Source organism: Entelurus aequoreus, linkage group LG24, assembly GCF_033978785.1.
Source record: "Entelurus aequoreus isolate RoL-2023_Sb linkage group LG24, RoL_Eaeq_v1.1, whole genome shotgun sequence".
NCBI classification, from domain to species: domain Eukaryota; kingdom Metazoa; phylum Chordata; class Actinopteri; order Syngnathiformes; family Syngnathidae; genus Entelurus; species Entelurus aequoreus.
In genome coordinates this window covers 38,171,212-38,185,412 of record NC_084754.1, presented here as the reverse complement: position 1 = coordinate 38,185,412, position 14,201 = coordinate 38,171,212, and the positions used below count along the sequence as shown (strand labels likewise).

The 14,201-nt window shown below is 40.0% G+C and overlaps 1 protein-coding gene across 1 annotated transcript in view; it reads right to left on the bottom strand.

Annotated features, from left to right (window-relative positions):
• The window catches only part of LOC133641709 (A disintegrin and metalloproteinase with thrombospondin motifs 20), a 409,743-nt gene that overhangs the window by 100,303 nt on the left and 295,239 nt on the right, over positions 1–14,201 (bottom strand). The window contains exons 23-24 of the mRNA XM_062035652.1: positions 11,090–11,209; positions 8,613–8,720 (exon numbers count right to left, since the gene is read on the bottom strand). Coding sequence (XP_061891636.1) covers positions 8,613–8,720; positions 11,090–11,209 — 228 coding nt within the window. The remainder of the gene's footprint in view (positions 1–8,612; positions 8,721–11,089; positions 11,210–14,201) is intronic.

Here is a 14,201-nt window from a genome sequence, read left to right as displayed (position 1 = left end):
ATGACTGGGCGGGGGTTTGAACTCACGACCTACCAATCTCAGGGCGGACACTCCAATCACAAGGGCACTGAGCAGGCCTTGTGGTTAGAGTTTTTGTGGAACGGAAACACATTACCACTACTTTTTACGGTAAAACTCAACGGATCTGCCAGTTTTTCACCGTGAAATCTATGGTTGTTTTTATAGTGTAGTACTTTATAAGCAAAAACTATACCAAAGTTGTTTTTACAGTAAAAAAATTTACCTCGGTCATCAGAAGTTAACCGTAAAGTCTATTGTAATTTTTAAAGTGTACAATTTGGTGGATAACCTATTTGAAATCATTAGTCAAGCATTTATTTAACTAGATATCTTCATTTGAACAAAAAGTGTTTTGGAATGTATGGCAACATGATATTTTCTTGCATTATTAGATAATATTAAAGTTAAAAATATAAGCATTTGCATGCATCAAATGTATGTATTAATGTCCAAATGGAAAAAAATAATAAATTTAGGAAGAAAAGATAAGCTACTTAATTAACATATTATTTCCAGGCGTTCGCGGGCCAGATATGGCCCCCGGGCCTTGAGTTTGACACCTGTGCTCTAAAGTATCTTAAAGGCCTACTGAAACCCACTACTACCGACCACGCAGTCTGATAGTTTATATATCAATGATGAAATCTTAACATTATAACACATGCCAATACGGCCGGGTTAAATTATAAAGTGACATTTTAAATTTGCCGCTAAACTTCCGGTTCGAAACGCCTCTGAGGATGACGTATGCGCGTGACGTAGCCCGGGGAACACGGGTATGCCTTCCACATTGAAGCCAATACGAAAAAGCTCTGTTTTCATTTCATAATTCCACAGTATTCTGGACATCTGTGTTCGTGAATCTGTTGCAATCATGTTCATTGCATTATGGAGAAAGAAGCTGAGCAAGCAAAGAAGAAAGTTGTCGGTGCGAAATGGACGTATTTTTCGAACGTAGTCAGCAACAACAGTACACAGCCGGCGCTTCTTTGTTTACATTCCCGAAAGATGCAGTCAAGATGGAAGAACTCGGATAACAGAGACTCTAACCAGGAGGACTTTTGACTTCGATACACAGACGCCTGTAGAGAACTGGGACAACACAGACTCTTACCAGGATTACTTTGATTTGGATGACAAAGACGCAGACGTGCTACTGTGAGTATGCAGCTTTGGCTTCTAAACATTTGATCGCTTGACCGTATGTGCGCAACTTTTTTTTGCGTATGTACGTAACTTTTTTAAAATATATAAGCTTTATGAACCTTGGGTTAGGTGAACGGTCTTTTGGGCTGAGTGATTGTGTGTGTTGATCAGGTGTTTGAATTGTATTGGCGTGTTCTATGGAGCTAGGAGTTAGCATAACAAAGACGTAAGTGTTTTTATGCAGGATTAATTTGTGTCATATTAAATATAAGCCTGGTTGTGTTGTGGCTAATAGAGTAAATATATGTCTTGTGTTTATTTACTGTTTTAGTCATTCCCAGCTGAATACCAGGTACCGTGAGTATGCAGCCTTGGCTGCTAAACATTTGATAGCTTGACCGTACGTGCGCGTCACGTACGTAACTTTTTAAAAATATATGAGCTTTATGAACCTTGGGTTAGGTGAACGGTCTTTTGGGCTGAGTGATTGTGTGTGTTGATCAGGTGTTTGAATTGTATTGGCGTGTTCTATGGAGCTAGGAGCTAGCATAGGAGCTAGCATAACAAACACGCAGGTGTTTTTATGCAGGATTAATTTGTGGCATATTAAATATAAGCCTGGTTGTGTTGTGGCTAATAGAGTATATATATGTCTTGTGTTTATTTACTGTTGTAGTCATTCCCAGCTGAATATCAGGTAACGTGAGTATGCAGCCTTGGCTGCTAAACATTTGATAGCTTGACCGTATGTGCGCGTCACGTACGTAACTTTTTAAAAATATATAAGCTTTATGAACCTTGGGTTAGGTGAACTGTCTTTTGGGCTGAGTGATTGTGTGTGTTGATCAGGTGTTTGAATTGTATTGCCGTGTTCTATGGAGCTAGGAGCTAGCATAGGAGCTAGCATAACAAACACGTAGGTGTTTTTATGCAGGATTAATTTGTGGCATATTAAATATAAGCCTGGTTGTGTTGTGGCTAATAGAGTATATATATGTCTTGTGTTTATTTACTGTTGTAGTCATTCCCAGCTGAATATCAGGTCACCCCCGGCTCTCACAGCATCTTCCCTATCTGAATAGCTTCAACTCCCCACTAGTCCTTCACTTGCACTTTACTCATCCACAAATCTTTCACCCTCGCTCAAATTAATGGGGAAATTGTCGCTTTCTCGGTCCGAATCTCTCTCACTTTATGCGGCCATCATTGTAAACAATAGGGAACTTTGCGTACCGTATTTCCTTGAATAGCCGCAGGGGCGTTAATTAATTTAAAACCTCCTGTCACTCCTGCGTTTACCGGAAACCGGCGGGATGGCCGTGCATGCGGTAATTATTTTAAAACCTCTTCTCACTCCGGCGTTTACCAAAAGGAATCCATAAAATTTAGTCGTGCGCTTTGAGTGTGATGTAAGCATACCATCATGAAAAGCACATTTAATTAAAAAAAACGTTATTATGGTCTTACCTGTACTTATAAATGGAGTCCATTTGCAGCTCCTTCTGACCAAAAGCATCGATAACTTATTTATAGAAGTCTTCATTATTTCCTTTTTTCCGTTTTAAAAGTCTCTGTCTCGATGGAGATATTCCTTTAATTATTACCTCCTGCTTCCATTGAAAGTCCAGTTTAGAAAACTGTTTTATTTTAGATACCCTCCTTGTTAAAAGGAAGAGAAAAAAATCTCTTGCTGCGTGTGTTCACTTCTTCTGCAGTTCCGGAAGTCGCAAGAAGGATCACTAGCGCGGCAGCGCCCTCTACCACCAGGAGGCGGGAGTCATTTAATGACTTATACAGTATTTCACACACGCAGCTACGGTATATTAATAAAACATAGCTGCTTACTGTTCTCTTTAGCATACTGTACCGGTATTCAATAGCTTGGACCTTAAATCCTACTGAAAAGCTCTTTATCTTTTTTCCTTTGTGCGATTGTAAACAACTGAAAGCAGCTTCCTCCATTTTGAAAATGAGGACAGATGCGTCACTCGTGACGTAACGAATTTGACCCGGTGGAAGTTCTAGCCATATGCTAAATATTTTGCGAAACGAGTTTGAACCGGTGAAAATTATAGACATGCGATAATAAAATTAATATTTTGCGAAACGAATTTGATCCAGCTTCAATAATGAACCGGCGATAAGGCCAAGCATGCGTTAATTATTTTGAGAAACGAGTTTGACCCGGCAGTAATTCTAGACGTGCGAATACTATATTCCCTGCGCCAATTCAAGGAAATACGGTATATGTTCAACTGACTACGTCACGCTACTTCCGGTAGGGGCAAGCCTCTTTTTTATCAGATACCAAAAGTTGCAATCTTTATCGTCGTTGTTCTATACTAAATCCTTTCAGCAAAAATATGGCAATATCGCGAAATGATCAAGTATGACACATAGAATAGATCTGCTATCCCCGTTTAAATAAAAAAAAATCATTTCAGTAGGCCTTTAAAGTATATCCAATTTTACTTTCTGTAGTCTTGTCCCTTGAGAATATATGTTGTAATAAAAATACTTGTTCTGGCTGTATGTTCCTTGGAACTAATACAAAACTATATACTCTTTTTAGTTGTAATGCTTTAAAGTCCAACAATGTGCACTTCAGGAAAACTTCAAAGATGCCAATAATAAAAAACAAACCGTTTATTGATTCCCCAAACCATTCTATATGGTTTGATAATAATAAGAAACATGGTCTTTCTCAGAGGCAAATTAAGACCGCCACGCACCGCTGTGTTTGATTATTCAATAGAAGGTCCTCAGTATTTTTGTTGGTCGAGTTCCCAATCTTCAAAACCCCTCAATCCAGCCTTGCATTTTATTGTTTTTCAACATCAACAAATTGCATTGAATTCAATATGCTTGCACAAACTCAAATAAATTAGCCTTTTATCGGTTGTCATGGCATTGTGCTTGTGTACCTAGCAAAGTACCCACTGGTAGTGTAGTTGTGGTGCTTTCTCCCAATGGGTGCTCTTGCCCCACAATTGAACCCTCCAGTGTGTTGACATCCCATCACAGTAACACATGACTGAGGGCACGCATAGCTAATGCAATCAAATGGCTGCGGCTCACAAAAGTAACATTACTAGCCTTCTCGTATCAGGCTTGCATGATTCAGTGTGTTGTGTATTGGTCGGACCACACGTGCTGTTTTGAATTTGACGGACACATTTCAATCTCTCAAAGAGAGGACTTGCATTCAGATGAAAATGTGGCTTTCATTTGCAATCAATAACACGGCAACGTATCAAATTGAAAACATCTGAAACGGGGAGTGTTTAAACTAAAATAAGCCATTCCAGAGAGGACAAATGTTAATTGAAGTCAACTATGTTGATACTAATACTGTAATTCTACTCTATACATGGCTGATAGTGCAAAAATACTGAGATGTAAACTACTTTGAAAAACAGTATTGTACCTTAAAGGAGAACAGCACTTTTTGGGGAATTTTGTCTATCGTTCATAAAGCATTCTTATTTGTAATTAACGGCAAGTACGAGGTAGCTAACACTGGAAGTAATGAGATTTGTTGTATTCCGCCTATAAAGCACTTTAAAAAACCTCCAACAATGTTTTATTTACAGGCTGTATGTATATATGTATTTATATATATGATGTAGTAATTTGTAAAAACATGTAATATTTACATATTTTGGCCATTTTAAGCATACAGCGGTGTATTAATTTCACTGACGCATCACAACGTTCACTTGTTCCTACAACAGCAACACTACAAACTAGGCAGACTTCATGAGACAATAGCTACGTGTACATGGACAACATTTATTTAATCTGATCATTATTCGGATTAGAATGTTCCTGTGTACGTAGACTGCTAAATCGGAATACTTTTAAACGGAAAAAGTGTGTTATTTGCGCTATGGCGCCATCTTTTGGACGAGGTCACTCACTGCAGGTGCTGACTAAGTAGTGACTTCCACTGTTAAACATAGCTGTGTGCATTTCTGCTTGTTCAACGTTATCACAGTATTTATTTATAATTTTTTTCCTTCTGTTCGCTACTTTTGTTTTACCGCTCTTTTTGAAATGGAGCTGTTCATGTTGTGATTATGTACGGGTTGCGGCGCGACATTGTGTTTAAGTGTTTGAGGCTAGCAGTTAGCACTTGCAGTAGATGTAATGTCGTGAATAAAACAGCTCTTTAAGATGACAACTGGATCCCTTCTTTTATTGTTACATGGACAATTGACACTCCAGACCAGTGTTTTTCAACCTTTTTTGAGCCAAGGCACATTTTTTTCGTAAAATAAAATACAGAAGCACACCACTAGCAGAAAATGTTAAAAAATGAAACTCCACCAGGTTGTCATGCCTTATTTTGAGTTTGTTGTTGTTTCCTGTGTGTAGTGCTTTAGTTTCTGTCTTGCGCTGTTAATTTGGTGGCCCTTCCTGCTTTGTTGGTGTTCTCCTGTAGCAGCGTCACGCCTTCCTTTGAGTTTTACTACTATATACTAGTTTTCGCAATCAAGACTATTTAAGTTGTGCGTACGCTATCCTTCTTTGTAGGGGCACTGTTGATTGTCATGTCATGTACTTTGTGGACGCTGTCTCCGCTCCACACGCTGTAAGTTTTTGCTGTCGTCCAGCATTCTGTTTTTGTTTATTTTGTAACCAGTTCAGTTTTACTTTTGTTTTGCATAGCCATCCCTATGCTTCAGTGCCTTTTCCTAGCGGGACTTGCATTTTGTTCATTTTTGGTTTAAGCGTTACATACCTTTTACATACCAAAAAAGGTTGAAAAACACTGCACTAGACAACGGCACATTATTATAATTATTGATTTGCAAAAACTACATTTTTTGGACCAATTAGGTGAAGTTGCATAATTTCCCACGGCACACCAGACAATATCTCACGGCGTACAGTGGTTGAAAAACACGGCTGCAGACCATACTTTTGTGTTTGCTACTTTTGTGTTTGCTAGTCTCGTTTTAAAGCAACAAACAACAGTATATACTGTAACGCTACTTCTGTACACGTCGAATGGGGGCAGACTGCAGCGAGACACTCGCTTTATTCCGACATTATTAAATATAGTCCTGCATATAGTCCTGCTCCACCACCAAAGTATAGCTGACATCAAAGACATGCGCAGTAAGGATAATTCTAACCTGAATTTCGGAAGATGTGTTTTCGTGCGCTACAATCGGAATGACTTTCGGCATAAACCAACCGTCTCCATCGCAATTAAATTTTGATCCGAACATGTGATCGGGTAAGAATATTCTGAATGGCGTGTTTACATGAAGCATTTTATTTCCGGTTATGTTTTTAATCCGATTAACTGTGTCCATGTGTGCTGACGAGTACTTTGGGACAAATGATGACCCAGAACCTTATATTTTTGAGTCTGAATTAAGAAGCTACGAGTTTTAGAAGCTGAGTGATAAGCAGTTCGAGCAAGTAGCACTAACAAGAAATAAAAACCACAAACATATAAAAAAAAACCACTCACTGTACAATGTCTGCTCTCACTGGGATGCTGACTGATGGGATGTTTATATCTTCCTCTTACGATGAAAAATTATTCATAATCCTCCGGGTTTAAGTTGAACGTCAAAGTTGACCAACGTCTCAGTTTATGGCCACAACCTTTTACTATACGAGTGAGAGGCATGATTTGTAATCTAAAATTAACTTTCACTAACTCGCTCAGTATGTCAATATAGTACATAAGCAAGTTAGCACGCTGTGATAACGGCGCCACTAAAAGTAGTTCCTCTGTGCTTATGATAACAACATTGCTGATACTTGGTTATTATTCAGGTGACAAGATGTAAATGCTATTGCTAATGATCTATAGATGTTCTTTTAGAGGGCTTTACGGGCGCAAAAGATGACTCCCAATAGCTGCATTGTTAGCCAACTCCTGGTTGCCGTAAATTACAAATTAAAAAAAGAAAACTATGGTACATGTGTTCTTGTCTTAAATAGGGCAGGCAGCATTTAAAAAAATGCACTTCTTTATATTATTATAAGTTTACCATGAAGTAAACTTGTAACCTACACCAATTTTACTCAAAGACTGAAATAATGTACTTGGAAATTTAAATATATTATAACTGTTGTTGTTTTTTTTACATTTTAGAACTGAAAATCATCACTGCATTTAACTAAATAACTATAATATTTTTTTTTACAATATTTTGTTATTTCATATTTACAATATAAATTCTCTTAATACATTACTAGAAATAAATATTTTTTTGTTTTTGTTTTATTAATATATTTTGAATTCCCACATTTTTGGGTCAGTAAAAAACACAGAGGCTATTTCATCCCTACAAGCCTGTTTCGCAGGTTTCCCGATGTTACAAAATCCCCTGCAAAACTGACTTGTAGGGATGAAATAGCCTTTGTGTTTTTTTCCTGACCTAATGTGTATATATATATATATATATATATATATATATATATATATATATATATATATATATATATACATATATATATATATATATATACACATATATACACATATATATATATATACATATATATATATATATATGTCTTAATTAGATTATCCAAAAAATAGTGCTCGATACCGTGGTAGAGCGTAATATGTATGTGTGGGAAAAAAAAATCACAAGACTATTTCATCTCTACAGGCCTGTTTCATGAGGGATTTCCTCAATCTTCAGGAGATTTTCTCCTGAAGATTGAGGAAATCCCTCATGAAAACAGGCCTGTAGAGATGAAATAGTCTTGTGATTTTTTTTCCCACACATACATATATATATATATATATATATATATATATATATATATATCTATATATATATATACTGTATATATATTTCTCGCGCACTAATTGACTGAAAGAGTGCGCACTTGATGTCACGTTATCGATGGGAAAAGGCCTGAGCAGCTAGGAGACACCGATAGCAAGAAGCGGTAGAAAATGGTAGAAAATGGATTAGAAAGGACAGATTTAAAAAATATATAATTTTAGAAAAAAAAACAAAAAAACTTTTTTTTTCTTTTTCTTTGGGAGTTACCGCGGCCCAGATTTTGGACGTTGGCGGGCTGGATGCGGCCGTAGTTTGGGGACCTCTGGGTTGGATATTCAATTTGTCCAGGATTTCACAGGTTTATTTTGTGATTGTGGAAGCCTAAAACACCTGATTTTACGGCAGCTTTTTTAGAAAGTTGCAGAAAAGGTTGCAATGTTTTAAGGCCTCATTTTTTTTAATGACATTGAATCAACTTGCTATCCATATTTTAGGGGTGCTCCTTGTACCTTAATCTCAAACAGCACAGAATTGCAACAACAATGGGAAAAAAAATATATCTTATTGATGTTTTATACCACACAGATGATTAGGATTTTCACTGTTTGCCATGGTAAACTATTTTTGTGTGTTGCATGGACTGTGCATACTGTATAATGCCATGTATGTTTGTCTGCTTACCGCCGTCCAGGAGCCATATCTCCATTGCGTCAGGGGCTGAGCGGAGTTGTCAGGCCGAGGTGTGCTTTGTACCGGAGAGGCCCATGGGCACGCTGGCACCTCACAGTCCTACAAACATACACAAACTATCAGCATATTTCAATTGTGCATTTCATTTACACCAAGTGGAAAGTGGATTACTGTAACATATTATTTTCGGGTCTCCCCATGTCTAGCATTAATAGATTACATTTGGTACAAAAAGCGACTGCTGGACGTTTGACAAGAACAAGAAAGTTTGATCATATTACGCCTATACTGTATATACCTATATACCTATATATATATACGTGTCCTGGGCATGACGTTAAAGTGCATCCGGCAGTGGAGGCTCCTCTATTGGGGTCTTGGGGCACTAGGAGGTTAACCCCTTTACTACTGTTACCCCAGGTGGCCCTTGGTAAAGGCCTAGTACCTGACTGCCCCCTAGCCAGGGATACGGTGAAAACCTCAACGGCGGAGCAGGCGGAAGACGGTAGATTTAAGAACTACCACAATGGCTGCGATGGCGGAAGAAGGCTGCAGCAGAAAAGGGTCCCCAGTCGTCTTGGACTCCATGCCACTGGTCCCTTACCCGATTCTGTCAAGGATGGTGTGGCGACTGTCTGTGCACCAGTCTCCCCACGTTAAACTAAATCATGCACAGGCATCCTCCATAAAGGGATACACCCCTAGGATCGTCATACTCGTTCGAGTGACCGCCGATGATGATATATATACCTATACTGGCTCACCTGTACTGGCTTCCTGTGCACTTAAGATGTGACTTTAAGGTTTTACTACTTATGTATAAAATACTACACGGTCTAGCTCCAGCCTACCTTGCTGATTGTATTGTACCATATGTCCTGGCAAGAAATCTGCGTTCTAAAAACTTTGGCTTATTAGTGATTCCCAGAGTCCAAAAAAAGTATGCGGGCTATCGAACGTTTTCTATTCGGGCTCCAGTACTCAGGAATGTCCTCCCGGTAACAGTTAGAGATGCTACCTCAGTAGAAGCATTTAAGTCCCATCTTAAAACTCATTTGTATACTCTAGCCCAGGGGTCGGCAACCCAAAATGTTGAAAGAGCCATATTGGACCAAAAATACAAAAACAAATCTGCCTGGAGCCGCAAAAAATTAAAAGCCATATCACACACAGATAGTGTGTCATGAGATATAAATTGAATGATGACTTAAAGGAAGCTAAATTACCTCAAATATAGCTACAAACGAGACATAATGATGCAATATGTACATATAGATAGCCTAAATAGCATGTTAGCATCGATTAGCTTGCAGTCATGCAGTGACCAAATATGTCTGATTAGCACTACACACAAGTCAATGACATCAACAAAACTCACCTTTGTGCATTTATGCACAACGTTAAAAGCTTGGTGGACAAAATGAGACGGAAAAAGAAGTGGCATAAAACACGTCCTAGAAAGTCGGAGAAAGTTATACATGTAAACAGACTACGATGAGTTCAAGGACCGCCAAAATTAGTAGGACAAAACGGCGCTCGCCAAATACTCGAATCAGTAAAGCATGTTTAATATAAACAATGTGCTTTATAACAATTAGGGAGGGTTGTGTCATGTTTGTCCTCCTACAGAAACCATATTAAAACAAAAAATATATTTTTTCTCCTCATCTTTTTCGATTTTTCATACATTGTTGAAAAAGCTCCAGAGAGCCACTAGGGCGGCGCTAAAGAGCCGCATGCGGCTCTAGAGCCGCGGGTTGCCGACCCCTGCTCTAGCCTTTAAATAGACCCCCCTTTTAGTTGATCTGCCGTCTGTTTTCTGCTCTGCCTCCCTGTCCTGCGTGGAGAGGTTATCAGGTGACCACGGATGAAGCGCTAGCTGTTCAAAGTCAGGACCCGGGGTTGACCACTCATCTGTTAAAGTTAAAGTACCAATGATTGTCACACACACATTAGGTGTGGTGAAATTTGTCTTTTGCATTTGACCCATCCCCTTGTTCACCCCCTGGGAGGTGAGGGGAGCAGTGGGCAGCAGTGGTGCCGCGCCCGGGAATCATTTTTTGGTAAATTAACCCCCAATTCCAACCCTTGATGCTGAGTGCTGTGCATCAGTTGGGGACGTCTCTGCGCTGCTGACTTGTCTCCACTCAATGATCCCCTGCTGGCCCCACTATGGACTGGACTCTCACACTATTAACTAGATCCACTCGACATCCATTGCACTGGTCGCCCAGGGAGGGTGGGGTCCCCACATCTGCGGACCCCTCCAAGGTTTCTCATTGTATCCCATTGGGTTGAGTTTTTTCTTGCCCTGATGTGGGATCTGAGCCGAGGATGTTGCTGTGGCTTCTGCAGCCCTTTGAGACACTTGTGATTAAGGGCTATATAAATCGATTGATTGATTGAAAGATGTTATCTATATGAGAAAAAAATGTGGGTTACAATCTGCCTTGTGTGTGTTGTTGTACCTGACTGTCTCTGGGCCTGGCTGCAGCATTGCATTCCCTGTCATTCACCGTGTTGCCGTAGTCCCCCGACACACACCTCACAGCTCTCATCTGGTAGCCATGACCACAGGTCACCGCACACTGGTGAGACACAATCGCACAACAAACGTTATCTAAATAAGTCAAGGTAAAAACTGTATCTTAGTCAAAACATGCATGCACACATCCATGAACACATAGGGTTGCAAAGGGGTGGAAAGTTTCCGGTAAATTTCCGGAAATTTACCACGGGAAGTTAATCTCGGGAAGTTTGGACATTTTGACCATTTTTTGATTATTCAAAGTTGGACAACGTCTATCTTATTCTGTAGACCCTACTTTTCAACTCACGTCCACAGTGTGAGAGGAAGTGTAACAGGTTTGGTTTATTTGAGGAGCAAATTCTAATGGGATATTAGCGCAGCAATGTAGTCCAGCTCTGTAAATACTGCTGCATGTATGGATGTGTTTATATAGGCAGGGAGAGCAATGACTTCACACAGGTTGCATCGCGTTTGTGCGGAAGCTTTGCATGTTTGTTTGGGATGTATGGACATTCTTGAGTGTGTGCGTGCGACTGTGGGTGCACATGTGTGTGTGAGGCTCAGGTTTAGTCCGACAGGATGTGAGGGCAAAGTGAAAGCAGCGTCGAGGAAAGGGCAGCTGGAGTCGGAGCAGAAGTACTCTTTGCTATATCCAGTTACCACACAGGAGTGTGAAGTACACACTGTCACGTCTACACACCACATTCCCTTAGTGACCACACACACACACTCGTCTAAAAAAATGTGTACATATAATAATTAGAGATGTCCGGTAAATGCTTTAAAATGTGATATCGGAAATTATCGGTATCGGTTTCAAAAAGTAAAAAGTATGACTTTTTAAAACGCCGCTGTGTACACGGACGTAGGGAGAAGTACAGAGCGCCAATAAACCTTAAAGGCCTACTGAAACCCACTACTACCGACCACGCAGTCTGATAGTTTATATATCAATGAGGAAATCTTAACATTATAACACATGCCAATACGGCCGGGTTAACTTATAAAGTGACATTTTAAATTTGCCGCTAAACTTCCGGTTCGAAACGCCTCTGAGGATAACGTATGCGCGTGACGTAGACCGGGGAACACGGGTATGCCTTCCACATTGAAGCCAATACGAAAAAGCTCTGTTTTCATTTCATAATTCCACAGTATTCTGGACATCTGTGTTCGTGAATCTGTTGCAATCATGTTCATTGCATTATGGAGAAGGAAGCTGAGCAAGCAAAGAAGAAAGTTGTCGGTGCGAAATGGACGTATTTTTCGAACGTAGTCAGCAACAACAGTACACAGCCGGCGCTTCTTTGTTTACATTCCCGAAAGATGCAGTCAAGATGGAAGAACTCGGATAACAGAGACTCTAACCAGGAGGACTTTTGACTTCGATACACAGACGCCTGTAGAGAACTGGGACAACACAGACTCTTACCAGGATTACTTTGATTTGGATGACAAAGACGCAGACGTGCTACTGTGAGTATGCAGCTTTGGCTTCTAAACATTTGATCGCTTGACCGTATGTGCGCAACTTTTTTTTGCGTATGTACGTAACTTTTTTTAAATATATAAGCTTTATGAACCTTGGGTTAGGTGAACGGTCTTTTGGGCTGAGTGATTGTGTGTGTTGATCAGGTGTTTGAATTGTATTGGCGTGTTCTAAGGAGCTAGGAGCTAGCATTGGAGCTAGGAGCTAGCATAACAAACACGCAGGTGTTTTTATGCAGGATTAATTTGTGGCATATTAAATATAAGCCTGGTTGTGTTGTGGCTAATAGAGTATATATATGTCTTGTGTTTATTTACTGTTGTAGTCATTCCCAGCTGAATACCAGGTACCGTGAGTATGCAGCCTTGGCTGCTAAACATTTGATAGCTTGACCGTATGTGCGCGTCACGTACGTAACTTTTTAAAAATATATAAGCTTTATGAACCTTGGGTTAGGTGAACGGTCTTTTGGGCTGAGTGATTGTGTGTGTTGATCAGGTGTTTGAATTGTATTGGCGTGGTCTATGGAGCTAGGAGCTAGCAGAGGAGCTAGGAGCTAGCGTAACAAACACGCAGGTGTTTTTATGCAGGATTAATTTGTGGCATATTAAATATAAGCCTGGTTGTGTTGTGGCTAATAGAGTATATATATGTCTTGTGTTTATTTACTGTTGTAGTCATTCCCAGCTGAATATCAGGTCACCCCCGGCTCTCACAGCATCTTCCCTATCTGAATAGCTTCAACTCCCCACTAGTCCTTCACTTGCACTTTACTCATCCACAACTCATCCACTTTACTCATCCTCGCTCAAATTAATGGGGAAATTGTCGCTTTCTCGGTCCGAATCTCTCTCACTTCGTGCGGCCATCATTGTAAACAATAGGGAACTTTGCGTATATGTTCAACTGACTACGTCACGCTACTTCCGGTAGGGGCAAGCCTTTTTTTTTATCAGATACCAAAAGTTGCAATCTTTATCGTCGTTGTTCTATACTAAATCCTTTCAGCAAAAATATGGCAATATCGCGAAATGATCAAGTATGACACATAGAATAGATCTGCTATCCCCGTTTAAATAAAAAAATTCATTTCAGTAGGCCTTTAAAGGCACTGCCTTTGCGTGCCGGCCCAGTCACATAATATCTACGGCTTTTCACACACACAAGTGAATGCAAGGCATACTTGGTCAACAGCCATACAGGTCACACTGAGGGTGGCCGTATAAACAAATTTAACACTGTTACAAATATGCGCCACACTGTGAACCCACACCAAACAAGAATGACAAACACATTTCTGGAGAACATCCGCACCGTAACGCAACACAAACACAACAGAACAAATACCCAGAACCCCCTTGCAGCACTAACTCTTCCGGAACGCTACAATATACACCCCCCCGTTACCCCCAATGATTGTCACACACACACTAGGTGTGGCGAATTTATTCTCTGCATTTGACCCATCACCCTTGATCACCCCCTGGGAGGTGAGGGTGGCAGTGAGCAGCAGCAGTGACTGCGCCCGGGAATACTGCCCAAAACAGCAATTCAAATCTGC